Source organism: Meriones unguiculatus, chromosome 11, assembly GCF_030254825.1.
Source record: "Meriones unguiculatus strain TT.TT164.6M chromosome 11, Bangor_MerUng_6.1, whole genome shotgun sequence".
NCBI classification, from domain to species: Eukaryota; Metazoa; Chordata; class Mammalia; order Rodentia; family Muridae; genus Meriones; species Meriones unguiculatus.
The window spans coordinates 46,978,576-46,997,578 of NC_083359.1; the positions used below are offsets into that span (position 1 = coordinate 46,978,576).

A 19,003-nucleotide genomic window follows, 5' to 3' on the forward strand; every position below is an offset into this window, starting at 1 on the left:
CTCATTCTAAACACACAAAACTGCACATACAAACATATATGCCCATCTAGACTTCCCTTGTATACACAGCATGAATTACATGCCAAGAAACTGCACAGAAACAAACTCACCCTGGTAGGGCAAACACTTCTCTACAATGGCTGTACCCACACCCGCCCACTACTCTGGCTGCTAACATCACCCTTGTCACTATCCAGACTGCGTCTCTTCTCACCTCTGATAAACAGTGGGGTCATTTACTGTCCACCGAGCCTTCGCCACCAGCCATGGTAAGCAGTGTTATTTCGGAACTCATGGGGAACCTTAGCAAGGCGCAAGCTGCAAAAGCAATGAGCACAACAAAGACTGCGGTTCCATTTCTCATTTTCATATCAATTGGCAGAAATTATCTTTATTAGAAAAATGAAATTTCCTCTATTTACATTTTTACACTGTATGATGGGGCACTTGCATTGCCCCGGGAGTTATGTACATATCAGTTTGCACACACATGTCAAATCCCATTCCTTAAAACAGTTAACACATTGAACAAAATTAAAAAGACATACTACAAGAAGACAACCATAGTATATACTTCCTCTATCATCGAAGGGTGTTAAGCAAACGTGTGGTTTTGTACTATGCTTGGAGATAGTTAATACAGTTATTAGCACTTCCTCATGCAGCGATCAGAACATGACAGTATAAACTGCTGTGACTTGTAGGTGAAGATCTACTCCCAAACGAGGACCACTGATGGAGCACACAGCTATCTCTGTATCCACCATACAAACATCAAGCCAGTGCTGATGTGAGTTTTAGATGGTGTTTAATGTAGCTGTGGGTGGAAACCCTCTGCATATGAGTTCAGTCCCATTCACACTGGGTTAAAGATGGACTCATATGAAAACCCTTTATGGATAAGCTCTTTAATTCAGTAAGTCTCCTGTGGGCAATGGGTAGCTTGTACATTATGCAAGTCTTACAGCATGACTGGAAAATGAATAGTTTATGCTCCTTTACTGTCTGTGAAGAATACTATTTATGACTTTTATGACCCATTTCTTGTTCAAGTCACCAATTAACTTGCCTAATTCTTTCTGATATTCAGCTCAAAATATATAAGAACATACACACAAACATTCCAGTGCCATATTAACTATGATGAATTCTACCTATTAATTTGGTAAGGATATGCTCTTAAACTTCTTATCAGGGGAAAATTATTCATCTACATCCTTTCCAATGAAAAATACAGGGTAACATGAATGTGAGAAAATGTCAGTTTGATCTACCTAAATCCATCAGACTTTCAAAGATAACTCAGATGGGCCCAAATCATGGCTGAGTCTTCTGCTTCTGACATGGAATACTTTCCTGATGATCATGGCCCCCGAGCTGTGTCTACAAACTTAATACATTTAAGATACTTTTAAAGGAAAATAGGTTTTAAAAGTCAACATTGTTTCTTCATTTGAATTAGCCTGACCAGGAGGAAAAACAATTCCATATATCATACATGGCTAATGTAAAAACCTCCAATGAATTCATAAGTCTGTGATTGTTTCTCATGAAAAAAACAGACAACGTATTTTTACATTTCTGGACCATCACTATTTGCTCATTATCAATAGTCTTTGATTTGAGCCCTTTAAAAGCTTGAAACAGCAAAATGTCAGATCAATGAGAAATATTGAAAATGCCAAAGACAAACTTATGCTAGCTGAAGAACAATTAACCTTATTAATTTAAAAGGCATCTGTGGTATTGGCTATATGTTATGCTAATTTCCTTTTGAAGGTTCATTTTAAATCCTTCCCAAAGGTGTGAAAGAGAATTAAATGGAAGAGGCTATGACCCAGGGCTACTGATGATGAGAAATGGGATAGACCTGTAAAATCGCACACTCATTGCTTTGCTGATATAATACCTAACAGGGACTGGTGAGTGATGATTGTTTCTTCCTGAAGTCTGCTGATGCCTTATTTGTGAAGTTAATCTGAGAAATGATTCCATCTTCAATAGTTTGGTTCTGGTTTGCTGGAGAATTGTGTGCTTTGAAATACAGCTCCACAGAGGTGAAGCTCTTGGCCCTAGTGTTTGAGGCACTCCACTTTCTGCATAACTCAACATCCCTGGGAGAGCTTCCTCATCTCTTGCAGAAACACATGGTCTCAGAACAGCTATTAAACAATACTAACCTCTGTAGTTTTGTTTTAGGTTTTGAGACTGGGTCTCTTGAAGGCCAGGTTGCCCTCTAACCTATTGTAGCCTGGGTATATTTCTGAAACTCATGATCCTCCTGCCTCTGCCTCCTGAGTGCCGGGATCACAGGCACATGCCACCACACCCAGTTCCTGCTTACAGGGCTTGGGATGGAAGCCAGGCCATGTGCATGTTGTGCAAACACTACTGATTACACTGTGTCCCTCACCCCAATAACCTCTGTATCAAGAGGTTCTTGACTGTCAGCTTGATGGATGACAATACCTGGAGAATTATTCTCAGAAATCAAACTAAGGGCATTTTTACTGTGTTTGAAGACTCCCCAGAAACATTTGGAGCAATGATTGCATTTTCTATGAAAATGTAGCTCCAGAGCCTCCCCAAACAACTTTTCTGTGGTCTCAGCTCAATCTTCTCATCTATAAAAATGGGCCGAGTGTGTCCTGCCTCACGGTTAATATAAATGCCAGAAAAGAAACGTGGTTTAGAACATGGGTGGGAGGGGATTCACAGGTGACATTTGCGTGCCTGGAGCATCACCTGCATGACATGTTAGACACCATGTCGTGCTCAGCTCCTATAAAGTGCTGTGGAAGCATCCCAATTCAACACTCTTCCTTGGGATAAAGTTAACAAATGTCGGTGCGTCAACAATTACCCTGATACTAATGACCAGGAGTGCATCTCTAAGGCAATTTAACAAAAGAAACAGACGAAGAAAGAAAACAACAACAACGGCATTTTAATAGCTGGCCCTCAATCACCCTGACTAAAGCACTCAATCATTTAAGCAAAACTCTTCCCCATTCCCTGCCCTACCTCTGAACCTCATTCCGTATGCCTGGCAAAGAGAAACTAATGCAGATGAATAAGACGATAAGAGCATCTGCAAATAGCATCCTGTTCAGAAAGGGGTCATGGTGTTTAAGAGAGCTTTGACTGAGGACCACGAGGCAGTGTGTGCACGTGTACATGTGTGATTGGGTCAACACACCTGTGAGAGCATACTATGTACATATGGTTAATGGTACCAGCCCTGATGCCAACTGTTAAAGAAGAAAGGAAATCGGGAAAGAGATTAGGCACATGCTAATTAGAGAAGGTAAGTTTCTAAAGCAAAATTTTAAAAAAAAGTTAATGCTGAGTGCAAGCACAGGGAGGAGGAGAGGCAAGAACAGCGTTCCAGTCTTGGAAGGGACTGTGAACAGAGAAGAGATTCACAGGAGTTCCCCGTACACTCCAACCAGGCAGCCTGTGTGGGACACTTAGGGAGAATTCTGGGAACTTCAAATTAGCAAATTTCTTTCTGCTTCTACTCTGACCTCCCTGGGAGAGAGCAGACATTTCTAAGGCATGTCTGACATGAGTCAGCTAGTCCTTGTTGCTGGTGAGGCAAAGAAAAGTCTTAGCCTCGGTTTCCTTCTCTTCAAAGTGGGAGCAATCATACTTAAGTTCTGATTAAACTCTATTCAGTCTAGACACAGTTGTATATTTCCAGATTCAGATGCTGACCTGTGGTGCATACTTGTGATAAGCAGAAACTATAACATTCTCATCCGCATAGACTAGTACACGCAGTATGAAAGCACCTTCCACACCATCTCTAGCCCTCCATCCTTCCAGACACACACCTGGGTTCCCTTCTCTCCATACATCGTTGCCCTCTTTTTTCACTAGGGAACCTGACACTTCCTTTTATCACCCATTACAGTAGTCACTTGGAACTCTACAAAGCACATTCGTTTCTCTCTCCCCTGATGCATCCATATCCTGAACTATTAGAAGCCTTTACAAGCCATAAATGCCCAACCAGGAAAACTTTCTAAACAATTCCCATTTTCTTTATTACATCATGGTCTATTTTCCAATGCTTTGCAGGATTTTTCAATGCTTTTGAAGCATTTGAGGCATGATTTGGTAAACCATGCAGGACTGTTTGGAGCCAGACTCAAGACTACTTGTGCAAAAAAATATATGGAAGGATGTTTTTTTATTCCCCCTGTTTAGCTGTTCCTATGTTTCCCCCCTCATCTTCTCAGAAGGTTCAAATAAATCAAGGCCATTTCCAGTGACACCAGCTGTGTTCTCCAAAGTTCCTTAAAACTCAGGAAAAGACTTTTAAAAAATGTTTGTTTACAGTATCAATTAATTGTTTTTCTTACAACAGTATTCTTTTCTGTTTCTAATTTTCACCATTTAATCTGTTTCTAGTTTCTGGTCCTTGCTTATCTTTTGGACTTTGGAATTCACCTACTAAACCATGGACTGCCTACAGGAAGAGAGTCTGCCTTTCAGCCCATTTGCAGCCCCTTAGTCCCAAGCTGGACTTTAGAGTAAACTGTCACCTTGTCTAGTAGTTCCTGCCAATTGTTGTGATTTGTTCAACAGCAGAGCACGGTCACTGGTGACTATGAAAGCTGCCAGCCTTCATCTTTGGTTTGAAGCTTTAAACTATATCCTTTGTGGATCTTATCTAGAGGATAGGCCCCAGAAGAAAGATCCTGTCTTCTTCAGGATCCTGAGAGAGTGAGGGATGGCAAAGGAGCCTAAAGGAAAACCAAATTTAAAGAGTCATGCTTGGGTCTGCAAAAGAAGCAAGAGGCAGAGAAAGTCAGGTCAGGTTTGTGACTTTCTCTGGCTCTTATTCCCAAGGAACTCGTGGGGTGCATCTTCCTAAAAGAAACGTACAGATATGTCAGCTGGTAAGGATACCAAGCCAGGAATCAGAACACAGAGTCCATCCCAGCTCCAATGCTTTCTGACTTATCTTAGAGATATTACTGTCACTTGTCACGTGTCACTTGTTCCCTTTCCCCCAAAATCCTGGTGTCATTCCACAAAATCCATTTAATCTAAGGCCCTTCTGGACAGGCACCTTGTACTTCTTCTATGCTGATAGCACTTTTAGGCACAGAATAAGCCAAGAGAGAGAAGAAATGTAAATATAAAATCTATGTCTTTTGATGAGTTTACAAACATCACGCGTAAGTCCACACCAGCATCATATTCAAAAGTGAATGTAAGCAGCATATATGGCACACTCCTCACCCCATAATTTTGTCCTTTGAGGGGCAAAGAGCATCGATGCTCAAATTCCCTTGAGCCCTGTCATCCTCCCTAGAACTGATATTTAAAAAAATATAATGCCTTCTCTACACAAATACCCTCCTATCAAAATAATCAGAATGGGTTTTCTGTGTGTTCACATCACCACCACCATTTAAGTTTTAACATAAACTTTACAATATGTACAGGTCTGTTTGGATAATACATTTAAGTGTGAATTGTAGAAATCAAGCATGTATAATATATACATGTGTACATGAGCAACTGTATTCACAGAAGTGCATTTGATCATCTCTGATCTGAATCAAGCTGACCTCATCAGAGACAGTTAGAGATGAACACAGTACTTAAGAAAATGGCTGACTGAAAAAGGGCAACTATGCATTGGAAAAACTTTTCAAGTAGAGACCCCCAAATGTCCAATGAGTGCTTTTGATCCTATTTAACCAAAAGAAGAGGGAGGGTGCACAGACTGACCAAGTTTTGGCTCAAATGTAAATGAACAATGCTTTTGAAAGGATGGTCTCTTTTCTTTCCTTTCCTTTCCTTTTCTTTTCTCTTTTCTTTTTTTTTTCTTTTCTTTTCTTTCTTTCTTTCATTATTTTAAAGATTTATTTATTTTTATATGGATTGGTATTTTTCCTGCATGCATGCCTGTATGAGGGTGCCAGATTCTCTGGAGCTGGGGTTATAGACAGTTGTAAGCTGCCATGTGGATATTGGGAATTTAACCTGGGTCCTCTGGAAGAGTAGCCAGGGTTCTTAACCACTGAGCCATCTTTCCAGTCCCAGTTCTCCTTTATTTAGACCTTGAATTACTATTAAATATTGACTAATAAATTTGGCTTCCTCCTCCTTAAATTATATTTCTTAAGGTGCAGTCAAAGCCGAGGTTAGTGCCAAACAGCTCCAGCTTCAAACAGCTTACGATTTTCTGCTTAAGTATTCACACACAACAGCTCCACACAAAGAAACAGTACAGAAATGTGCATCATGTTAATGGGTACATTCAGCTCCTCTGAAAGAGATTTCAGGTTCTAGCATTAGTATTATTAGTATTTATTTACGTCTTAAACCATAAGGGACTTCAGAGCAAGGAAGTTATTTATATGACAAGCAATTATTAAAGCTGCACTTTTTAGGTTTAAGGGAGATAAATTTTTAATCATCATTTAATTAACACCAGCTTCCTTTTTCATTAGCAATTCTATTTGCAAAGAATTCAGGGAATTTGTCATTTCCTGAGAAGGATGAAGAATATTAAATACACATCAGCAGTAGGCACATCAACCAGAATAAGCAACGTGAGACTGTGTGACTACTATGGATCTTTTGACTAATTAACTGTCTTGGCTAAAGTCCCATTTAAATGAAACTATTTCATTTGTAAACACGGTGTAATTCTCTTTTTCTCTCCCCAGAAAATAAGTGTGAATTGATTTGACAATTTTTGCTGAAATGGATAGATTTTAATGCTTCCACCAAAACGTTAACTATAAAGTCTTCTCAAGTATCCTTTGAGGCAGGGAGTGAAAACCAGAGCATGGCATAAGATAGTTACTATTTAGCTTGATAAAATAATGCTGAGGACAGAGCCATCACCAGTGGGGAGTTTATCATCCCTGGAGCCACATGCAGGTCTTACTGACAAGAAGACAGGTCTGTGCAAACTTGCCTTCTTGCAGCATTGACACCAGAAGTGGCCTAAGCTATATCCACAGGTGTAAGGATGGTGGAACTATTTCCCAGAGCACTGATGTTGGGGAGGGCGGGGTGGAGTACCTTGGGAACTTCTTTTATGCAGGGTATTTAAATCAGTTCATGTGCAAGGACAGAAGAGTGACTATTGGTGTTCAAGTATTTCTATCGGAGGACCAGTTTGATCCTTTCCAAAATGGGAGGAACAATCAGAGCTGCTGAGAAGACTGCAGCCGGTGGACAGCTGCCCTGACTTACTCTAGGGAAAGGTCGAGTCTTTGGCTTTAGAGACACTGGCTTCTTAGCATTTGTGAGTCTAAAGACTTGGAACTTAGGTTTAGCACAGGAACCCTCTAACTGATACACAGTCCAGGGCTTCCTGCCCAGTCCTCATCAACTCCTCCTGCACATTTGCCAGTCCTGGTATTAATTTCCCAAAGGATGGCACTCTCTTGGATTGCCTTCAAACAAGTCCACATGATTATCTTTCATTTGTAAACTGACCATCTCTTTTCTTCTTTGAAATCATTATATGCAAGAATCAGTGAATTTTAGTGGAGGAGAAAACAATAAATGCTTACCACACAGCCCCTAACTACCAATGATTTATTTTTGTAAATATCTTGGTGTTAAAACAAATGCATTCTTTCTCATTATGTGATTGATTCTTCCAAAAGCCTCATTTGAATTTCATTTGTATGGAGTTAATAGCAGAAATTATCTCCGGATTTTCTAGAAAAGGTTTTGATGAAGTGGTAGGAGTGTAAATTGTACTCTCATTGGATTGTGGGGCATTCAATAGCACGCTAGGCTTTGAGGGCAAAGCAGGAAAGCAGAAAGCTCTTTGGATTTATGGAAAGCCACTGCTCTGTATTCTAGGGAGACTTAAAATTCACTTCTGTGAGGATACAACAGTGGTCTCAGCAGGAGGAATACAGGTTGGAAATGCAATGGGGGAAACAAAGTGAAGGAGGTAAAAGATACTACAGACACTAAAGCCTAAATTTAAGATCAGAAATCTAGGATACTGTTCTAGGTTCTCTAGTGCAGATTTCTCCATCTCTGGGACTTAGGAAAGAAAAGAATGCTAGGTCCAAGGGATAAAATGTGGCTTTAAAGTTTATCTACCTCTAGCACTGCCTCAGCGCCATCTATGTTCTAAAGACAGGAGGAAAGAGGCTCCATCCCCATCTCCCTCTGCAACTCTATCACTGGCACTTGCATTACTCTTTTGTAATTATACAATACTGTAGTGAAATGAACATTTCTACTACTAGCTTCATCCGAAGCATCCCAGAGATCTAAGAGAAACTTCCCTGCCTTCTGCTCAACTGCAGGAGAATCCCAACTACAAAACAGAATGTCCCTGAGGAAAAGAAACGGGATGAAATTCAAACCTTCAGTGCTGTCCCTTTCTCCAACAACCTGACCCCAAATTCAGGAAAAGAAAAAACAGGAAATGGTTAGATTCCTTCATGGGAGCGAAAGTTACTAAAGTCTCATGCAAAATACCATGGTCAGCTAGCCCAGCTATTTCAAAGACAATAATGCAATGAAAATATACGAATTGATAAAAGGAACCATATAAAATGTTTAATTCATATTATTTTCTGCTTTGTGATATGTCCTTGTCTAATAAAGTATCATAACTACTTTGGGGTTGTTTTTAAAAATGTGGTTAAAAATTTATGTGCTAAGAAATTTTCCATGCATGAATATTCCCTTCATTGTCTTCAATTTTTTAAAACTAATAAGAATATGTTCTATCATATATGCATTGGCTTGGTGGGCCAGGAATAGGACAACAAGGGCTGCTCAGGAATGACAAATGCATTGAAGACTTCTCATCTATTTCTGTTGGTGTTGGAAAAGTGGTACCTCTAAGAAGGTACACATTTCAGAGGAGAGAAATCACTTGTCTTACTGAATTCATCCACAGTTGGGAGAGTGCTCAGGGTAGATGCACAAGTGGTTTAAATGTCTGTAGGCTTTTGATTTGAGGAGGTTTATATAGAAATAAGTGTCTAATAGTTTCCTGACATTAGGGAAGATCAATGTAAAACCATGCTAGCCTTGGGCACATAGATGGCATGGACCTTCTTACAGATTATGCATGGCTGCTGGCACATGTCACTACATTAACAATTCTAGGAACACAACACACAGCCAATTAGACACCATCATCATGGCTGTTTGGGGACAGAACAAGTTACAATTACTCTGGGAGGGATCGGGTAAGAGATACTATACAACCCTGAGTCATCACCAGAAGGGAGAAAATGCAAACTTACGTACATAAGAGTCTTCAAGATAAACTACAACGGCCACTATGTCAGACAGAAGATCCACACTTAGATACCGAAGACATAAATGTGTTTATGCAGCTCCGAACAAGACCATTGAAGCTGAGGGTGAGAGATACACACACATTAACATCCAAAGAGATTCTTATAGCTCTCCACCTGAGAGTCCCTGTGGCTATTTGTTCCATGTGTGTCTTGGGGGCAGACTACAATGAAAGTAGCATAGGTACCACAAACACACTGATTTGCTATTCTTTGGGGGGGGATCCTGGAATTTTGGGGGGCTGATCCAGGGTTGTAATGGAAGGCATAACAAGAAAGCTGAGAACTGTTACAAGCCAAACTTCTTAATCCTTGCACATGTCAATCTTACTACAGTGCAGATGCATTCTTAACTGTCTTATTGTCTGTGTCAGACTTACATGCATACCATATTGCTTATTCTGTATTAGAGAAACTGAGGCATTTCTGATGGGGAAGTTACATGGTGGATTGATCTTCATGGAATTTGGAATATAGGCAATCACAATAACACTGTCACCATCTGATGCACCATTATTGCCGCCATACCTAGTCACCATGTCTGGGAGACCTGCCCATATTTATTTATTTGTTTTTGGTTAAGGATTCACCTATCTGGTATGTGCTATTCTCAGCACATACCTCACAAGATTCCTTGAGTGGAAGATTATGGCATGGAGCCATGTGCAAAAGAGCCAACAAAAAAAAAGTACCTCCCTTAAATCCTCTTTCTCCTAGTAGGGTCCTATCAGACATCCAACATTTACCCTCCAGAATGTTGGCCATTCCATATATTTCTTTATAGATAAACACTGGTGGAAGATTTTAGACATCAGATTCGATACTAGGCATTTTCTTGTACACGCGTCTATTGCTGCAGGAATTTAAAACCCTGGGAGTAGAGTACATGTTATTCTTATTTGCAGCATAAGGCATAACATGCTCTGAAATGTACACATCACTGTGGCCCCGACTGTCCCTGGAGCAGTATGATGCTGTTGACCTCAAGGACGACCGAAGATAGCTGTCATTTACTGCCTGTGATGGCAATGAGTGTTTGTAAGGGTCCGAGGGACATCTCCCAATAACCAAGCGCTGGTCATCCCCATACGTGTGGAGAAAAGGATTATCGGAGGTGTGGTCTGGCAAGAGAGACTTGCTCCTCTTGCTGTCCTCCAGACCTTGGGGGAAAAGGGAGCTTTTGTTCCCCAAGAGTTTGCTTGAGGGGACACTGAAGAGGCTGCCATATAAGTTGCCCTCCAACAGCCGTTCCCTGTCCTTGAGGCTTATGCTCCGGGAGGGCCTGCTAAGGTCTATTTCCCTGGGTTTGTCGAGAATGTTATCATAGGAGTGCTGTCGGTTAATCCTTAGCTTGTTCTTCTGGAACTGGAGGGCATTGTTCTGTGACCAGTCCTGCTGGTAGGCCTCGTCCCGTGTCGCCGGGTTACCCGTCTCCTGAAGCATCTGGTCTTCATCAATGTCATAGAGGTTCCCCATCCTCAGACAGGCATCACACTTGAAAGGAGACCTCATGGTAAAGTGGCCTGAGTAGGTGGGCAGGTTTGAAAGGCAGCTTCTGCAATGTGTGGAGTTCTGCCTGTATCGATCACTGCCCTCACTGTGCGGGGAACCCTTGTCTTTCAAGGTAAAGTGCTTGGCATAGAGTTTATACTGGTCATTGTTGGGAAGCCCGTCTTCATTGTGTAGTGGGTTCCTGTTCATGGGCAGAGTGGATTCCCCCTTTCGGAAGTTCTCACTGTGGTCTTGGTAAGTATCTGTGAAGCCCACGTTCTCAGGGAGGGCTATGTTCTCAGTGAACTGTGGAGGCTCTAAGTGGAAGCTGGGCTCCTTCTCACCATCAATGGTGTAGATCTTATCCCTGGGAGAACTCGCTTTGGTTTTCAGGTAGGTACGTTCAACCTCACTACAGTCCTTGGGGTATTTAGAGGCCATTGACCTTTTGAAGTTATCCTTGGTCTTGTGGTTCTTATTATTATCTGGCTCCCTGTGGCATGTGGCCCGGCTTGAGGTTTCTGAAATGTCAGAGTGGGCTACCTCTTCTGGAAGGTACCTAGGACTCTTTAGGGAGTGAGTCCTATTCTCTGCAGTCTTCTCATCCCTCTGGGAGACTGGGTTCTGGTTTAGAGAATCCTGGCGTAAAGACTCCATGGATTTCTTCCAAAGTTGCCGGGGTCGGGAGTTCCCTTTGGATTCAGTACTGACAGCCACCTCCACTGTGTTAGGGTTGGACTCATTGAGAGTGAGAGGGTGCTGTCCTTGAAACACATAGTTACTGAGGTTATCCTTGTGCCTGTTGGCCACAAATGTTTGGAGTTCATTCATATTGTCCCCAAATATGCTGTCCTTCCCTTGAAAGGACCTATTGTCTGAGTATATCAAATTCCCCTTGTCTGAAACCATGTCCACGATAAGTGACCCTCTTTGAATGAAGTCAGTAGTTCTTTTGGGCGAGTCCATTCTTGATGAGTTCACATTGGACATGTTGGAGATGTTTTTGGCTGACCGAAGAAGCTTTAGCATGTTGCTCTGTGACCCTGTCAGGTTGAAGTCTGGAGACTTCTTCTTTTCTTCAATGTGCACACCATGGATGCAACTGTAGATACCCTGTGAAGGAAAAACACAAAACATACATCAACAGCAGAAACTAGTATGAAGTCACTTGCCTATCTGAGTTTTACCTGAAAAGGTGAACCATTGATCTCTTGAGGAAGTCTCCTCCCTCCCTCTCTCTCTCTCTCTCTCTCTTTCTCTCTCTCTCTCTCTCTCTCTCTCTCTCTCTCTCTCTCTCACACACACACACACACACACACACACACGGGGGCAGAATGCATTCTGAATCCTGATTATCTTACTTCAATAGGTAAAACAAGTTGTAATGCCCCGTTGTGGTGTAACTACTTAGTTAGCACTGAAATTAATTCAATTAAGATTCAGAAAATAAACATAACTCACAAATCTCAGAAAGCTCTTGAAACTTACATGATTCACAAGACTTTTTTTCTAGATAATACAAGCAGCGGCCAGTGGTGGGGAGAGGAGACTCCGTGACCGTTAGAGCCAAGAGACTCTTTTGAACATCAGAGCTGCTTGTGTATCAGCAGGTGGCGCCAGTACTGAACGGCTCATCACTTGTCACCCATGCCAGGTTGGGCTTTTGGTGATGCAGCTGCCACTGAGTCATCCATCCTCTTCTAAGTAACCTCTCACCCATATTCCTTAAGCAATACCAATAAATCCACTTGTTCACTAAAATCATTTAGTGATTTGAGTAAAATCATTTATTTGTCCCATTATCAGTGTGCTATCCTGGGGTAAATAGAATATTTGTTCACATTCTCTTAAGAAAAAGCCACACAACAATTAGTCCCTATGTTACTATTTTGGCCCAGGATAATCTGAAACCTTTGCAAAAAGTCACACGTGAGGCTTAAGAAGTAATATCAACTATACTTGTATAACTATCAACACTCTGGTGCCTTCACAGTGGCAGATAAGGATACTTTATTGACCTTCCCAGAACCCATATGCAGCTCAGATATTTATTGAAGGTTATATCACCTTTGAAGTTTAAATGTCAGAGAGTTAGATATTGACAAACCACCACAAAGGGACCACCATTGTTAATTATTTTCACAAATTACCAGAATGACCTCTACACTTACGCCAAAGCTGTCAATCAAGGAAGGCATGTAATGTATACAAGATGCCAATCTGAAAATATTTCCTTCCTGGGTACATTGACTAGCCTAAAGGAAAGCACAGCCATGCACATTCACGCAGGCCTGAAATCCTCATGCAAGGGAGGCTGAGTCAGCAAGATTATGAATTCAAAGCCATATTGGGCTACATAGTAAGAACATATCTAAAAGAGAAAGCAAAAAATTAAAAGAAATAAAATAAAAGTTGAGGAGGCGATTGGTGCATGTAAGGGGAACCCACATTTTTACGGGGGAGCGGGGTTTTGGTTTTAATCAGGGATATCAGCCTAAGACTGAAGCCATTAGAGTGAGGTGAAAGACCAAGGGAAAGGGGGAGTCATAGTCAAAGTTGCTGCAGCCATGTGCTTAGGGTTCTTGCTTGTTAATTAGATGCAGTTAGAACTGGATTTTTATTTCTATTGACAGGGTGACAGCAGCATAATCTTTAAATCTGTTCACTAGATAATGAGACCAGGGAATCCTGGGAAAGTGAGATATGACCACTGCTATTACAAAGTCTCATCTTCCGTGCCTTTTTCCTTTCTTAAAAAAAAAATAGATCTTCTCTTTTACTTATAACTAGCTGCTCTCCTGTTGTAAGGGGAAGGAGTCTTTGTTCATGCTGCTGTAGTAAGTAGACATTTAATAATCTTTGGATTTGTAAACTCCTGGCTTTCTCCTCCTCATATCCTGATTTTGGCAGCCATACTTAATCGAAACAATTGGATTAAGTCTGTAGAATTTGATCTACCTCCTAAAACTGCCAGGAAGCCATCCTGAGGATGTATTAATGAGGCAGACCTATTGCTGACTTTGGCATAAACCAGTAGAAAGTTTGTGTCATTGTGAGTCTGATCACGGTGACTTTACTGACCCCCATGGCTTAACCCAAGAGGGATGCTCTCAGAACTGCGAAGTCTTAACTCATCTGTATGGCTGCAGTTTGCTGTCTGAAGACAGTCTTCACTCCAGCCTCATAGCAATGCTACACACAACAGATGGTCATCTCAAGTTCAAGCATCCTTTGCTGGGACTGTATCAGTCTAAGCTTTGCAGTTAATGTCTAGATCCTGAGAGCTAGCACCCTTCTTCCTTCTTTTTATTTTCTTTCTTCCCTCTCTGACTTTCTATCCCTTCTTCTCCCTTTCCTCTCTTTCTTCCTCCTTTCTCCTTTCTTTACCTCCCCCATTCTATCAACTCTTTCCCCTTTCTCCCTTTCTTCCTCTTTATTTTCTTCTTTCTTTCATTTTTTTCCCTTCCTGCATGCTTTCTTTTCCATTCCTTCCTCTGCTTTTTTCTTTCCAGCCTTTCTTCTTTCTGTTCTTCCCCCTCTCCAGAGCTCTTCTTTTCCCATTTCCCTCTTTCTTCCACTCTTAGCATCTCTCTTTTGCTCCTTTATTTCTTCTCTTTCTCCATCCCTCACTCTCTCCCTTTCTTCTTCTCTTCTTCCTTTTTTTTCCAGTTTATCTTCAGTCTCCTCTATGTAATGAGCAGTTAGTTGGCTGTTAATCTTGCCATAAACCACATTCCTTCCCTTGATCCAAGAATGCTAGAACACGCGGACTCTGGACATACAATTAATCCATGTATTTCATAGACCCTGGCACATTAGCTTACCCTCCATTAGTCATACAATGTAATCTTACATGTAATCTATTGGGAAAACTGCACCTATGAGTAAAAAATTGATGTTCCCTCTATGTCAGAAACAGCTACAGTCTTTATCTCCTTTCCTTATTGTATTATAAAAAAATATAGGGTTTTTTTTTTCTACATTTGCAACTTCATGCTAATAAGCTCCTCTCCTCACTCAGGAGAACCTAAGGACTTCTCTGCATCTGTCACTGTAGTGCAACGTGCGCCCCCTACAACCTTGAATAGCTGGCTGTGTTTGGAGGAGACACACAGCATGGTCAGAGCTGGACTGTGCTGCAGGAGATGGTAAGGATGATGGGGCTATGGCTTCTCCTTCCTGGCTCTCCTGGAACTGGTGTAGCACAGCTAAAGGAACTGATCTACCCATCGGGGGCCTCGAGTTTCTGCAACAGCTTTCTCCACCTGGGCTCTCAGGAGGGGGAATACATGTTTCAGAATAACAAGATGGGTCAGACACCACTAGATGTGGCCTTGGTTAAGTTATTGTCACTGTATGAACCTCAACTTTCCCAGCTGTAAAATGGAAATCCTCTTCTGGTGTGCATAAAGACAAGGTAAGCTAACACATAGCAGGCATTCATTACTTGTGGAGCAGACACGCTGGGGCCAGCATTTGCTCCTATCTCATTTCAAATCTGCTTTAACCTACAATGCCCACCTTGTCTAAGCCACAAAACAGTGCATGCTACTCATTGCTATAGAAAGTTTATTCCAGAAATCACATATGCCTTCTGGTTAGTAAGACTAGCCACCTCTGGAGCCCAACTAACCCCTGGCTGGAGCTTCTTATGTTCCTGCTGGTTCCTCCTCCATTGCTCACAATCCCTTTCAAGGTTATGGAAATAAGGCATCTTCTTAGTGTACCTGGTGGACTACACATTTTTCTGGTCAACCTGATTTGCTTGTCAAGTTGTCTGACTTCTGAAAGCATTTTCACTGCTTGAGGGCACTACAGCCCTTCTTGTCCCATTCCTCCTGGGCTAGTCCTGATAGTGTCTGACTTCTGTTGCTCTTAATGGCCAGTTAGTGAAAAGCATCTTTCATTCTACCTTGGTACACAGTGGGAAGGCATCTACAGTCCCCATGCCCAGGCTTCTGTTTTAACTATGTCTCTTATTGCTCACACTTCAAGAGACAATCAAGGTGGCTTTTTTGACTGGGAATGACAAGCTTTTTTTTTTCCTTTTTTATATAAATGGTGTGTGTGAACACTTTCGATAGAAAACTAACACAGACTGGAATATGTATTTGTTAAAGTCATAAAAATATGACAAGGGACCTCCATTGTAGAAGCTTGGTTCCAGTGTGTAATAAATGTGTTCTTTGAGCTTGACAGTGTCAGGGATGTGTGCCTCTCAGGTTGGCATCCATGTTGCATCTCCAGGAGCTTTCCAGAGACACTGAGCCTGCAAGACAGGCTGCAGATGCTTACTTGTGGTGATAGCTTTCTGTCTAGGGGCTGCACGGTCAGTGTGTTGAATGAACCACTGATGTAGAGATATATCTTCCGTGGAGCAGATACTGCCTTGGGAGTTTTCAGAGCATCACAGATCCTTAGAAAGAAGCTTAAACTCTGAACTTAACTAATGTATGTGACCCAACTGTGTATACAGATCATTTGTGTGTGTGTGTGTACATGCATGAGTGCATGTGTATGCGTGCGTATGTGTTCAAGTATATGCATGCCCATACAACTATGCACACACATGTGTGAAGGCCAGAAGACAAACATAGGTTTTGCTCCTTAGGAGTTGTGATCTCAGCTCCTCTGCTGTATGTCATTTATGGCCTGATGGCTACAATGCGAGGAAACCTATTATTTCAGGTATAAGATGAAAGTTTTTTAAGGCCCATTTTAAGCCCCAGTTTCTTAATTGACAAAATGGGTGTGGTCAGATTACTCTACTCTTCAGAGGTTTCACAATGAATAGAGACAAGAAAGGGGAAGTATCTGGCTCTGACCATTATCCATAATAGCTATACCTTGCCATCACTGGCAATCCTCTGCTCTATGCTTTCAGCACTGGGAGCTGAACTTTCTGGGTTTCTCCCTAGTACAGGAAAGAGTCAGGGAAGCAATGGAGCCTTCTTATGCATTCTTTGTCAGGCTGCTTTGATTTAGAAGACAAATAAGACTGAAGGAGAATGGAGCCTCTGCTCCTCTGGACTCCTTGAAGCCTTCAGGATACAGCCTCAGTAATGACTTGGAGCCCCTACCCCTGTGTTTTGGAAGGTAGGAAAAGTTCAATTTTTGCCGACACAGCTTCTTCTGCACAAAACCAAACCTTTTCATTTCCACCTGTAAGATGCTTGGAAAGGGATGCAGGACTCAGTTCATTTTTTACAATGATGATCCTACCAAGTTGACTGTCTGCTCCAAAAAGAAGCCGGGTTTACAAGCAAATGCAACGGTGTGCATTTGCTCAACATAATCCCAAACCACTTGGATATGAAAAGCCTTTAGTAATTGGCTGGGAGAATTAGTTTAAAGTTGGCATAATTCCTAGCTATATGCATGCATGTTGTTATTTTTAAGCAATCTGTGTGTTTAGATGCCATCAAGCTAATTAGAAAATATATATTTGCATAGAACCCAAGCCGAGTGTAATTGAATGAAGAAAATAAATTCTCTTCACTAAGCTAATATGGACCTTCTGAATCTCTAAAGTTCTCAAAATCACTTAATGCTGAGGATACATAAATTCATTTTAAACTGATTATTTCATTTCCTCCAATAATGACCAGCACATAAAACTGAGTGGGTTTTTTTGTTTCTTACCACTAAAGTCAGAAGATGAAAGAAACAAGTAGATGAGTTAAAGAAAACATAGATGATAGATGATAAAAAGACAGCTACCTAGATGACAGACAATGGATAAATGACAGATAGACACATAATGATAGGCGTTAAATAGATTCATAGATTGGCAGATGATGACAGGTGGTAGATTGATATAGGATAGATGACACATACAGATACATATATATGATGATACATATGATGGGTACTAAATAGATGATAGATATATAGGTGATGTCAAATAGACTGATAAATGATGATCGATAGTTGATAGACTGATAGGTGGTAGATGATAGAGATGAATGAATAGATATATAAATGATAGACGATAGATAGTTGATGGACTGATAAATGATAGATACATAGTCGATGATAGATTGATTATAGGCAATGGATGACTGAGATAGACAGGAAGTACGTAGATGACTGGTAGATGATAAAAAATGTCAGCAGTGTGCACATATGTGCCTGAGTCTCTGAACCGCCTGTGTTGTTCTGGACCTGCCTGCTGTACTAAAAGGGAGCTGCTTGGAGTACTGACCCTGCTGATGGAGAAGAGCAGCCCAGGCCGGTCAGAGCACACCCCAGTGAAGCAGAAGCGCAGCTTCCAGTAGAAGAGGTGCTCCCAGATGAAGGTGATCAGGCTGAGGGCCATGGCGGCAGCCAGCATGTAGAACACGCCCGCCATGTTATCGATGTCCAGCTGGCTGCTCATCACCTCGTTCTTCTCATTGTGACAGATGCCTGTCAGCCACAGTGTCTCCAGCTCCTCCATCTCACCTGCACAGAACACAGCACCCACAGGCATGAGGACCTGAGCACACGACTCAGTGTAGATGCTCCTGACTTGGGAACAGGTACATGACTTACAATTGTGTGACTTTAAGGTAAGTTCTTGAGCTTGACTGGCCTTTGGCCATTCAGTTGATGAGGCTAACACCTTCCTGCTACCATTATAGACAGGATTGAATGGTATTCACCATACATATTAATAGTATGGTGAATTTGGCAATTCCTGGGTTGGTTTTGATTATGGTTGCATTCTCCCCATATTATTTCCCTGTCTTCTACACACCCTAACACCCTATTCCCCAAAGCTCATTCAGGACAAGCATACTGCTGTAGAAAGCCTCAACCTCCAACCCTCTCACTTGCTAGCTGTGTGACATTGAAGTCACAGCCCACCTGCCAGTGTCCAGCAAGAGTGCATACTCCAGGGAGCTGTGGTGAGGGTCAGCTGAGCATGGTTCACATTAAGTCTCATTAAAAAATAGGTTGTGCTACAAGTGATGATCATGAGGAAAATGCTCAGAACAGTGCCTGGAAGATGATGGACCTCAGACACATTAACATTCTCATGTTTAAAACACCCCAAACTACTCCAAAACTTCATGCACAAGAAACAGGCTTAAGATGCTCAACATTTTTGGAGAAAGACGTGTTGGCTCTAAATGGCCCCTTGCAAAGTGAACATCTTCCTCACTTCAAAAGGCCATTAAAGAAACAGGTGCGCTTTTCAATGGAAACAAAAAGGA

General features: G+C 41.6%; 1 protein-coding gene across 2 annotated transcripts in view; it reads right to left on the reverse strand.

The window, feature by feature from the left end:
* Positions 1–351: 351 nt before the first annotated feature.
* The window catches only part of Grin2a (glutamate ionotropic receptor NMDA type subunit 2A), a 420,942-nt gene continuing 402,290 nt past the window's right edge, over positions 352–19,003 (reverse strand). For both annotated transcript variants that reach the window (XM_060364161.1, XM_060364162.1), the window contains exons 12-13: positions 18,010–18,248; positions 352–11,918 (exon numbers count right to left, since the gene is read on the reverse strand). In XM_060364161.1, coding sequence (XP_060220144.1) covers positions 10,119–11,918; positions 18,010–18,248 — 2,039 coding nt within the window. In that variant the 3' untranslated portion in view covers positions 352–10,118. The remainder of the gene's footprint in view (positions 11,919–18,009; positions 18,249–19,003) is intronic.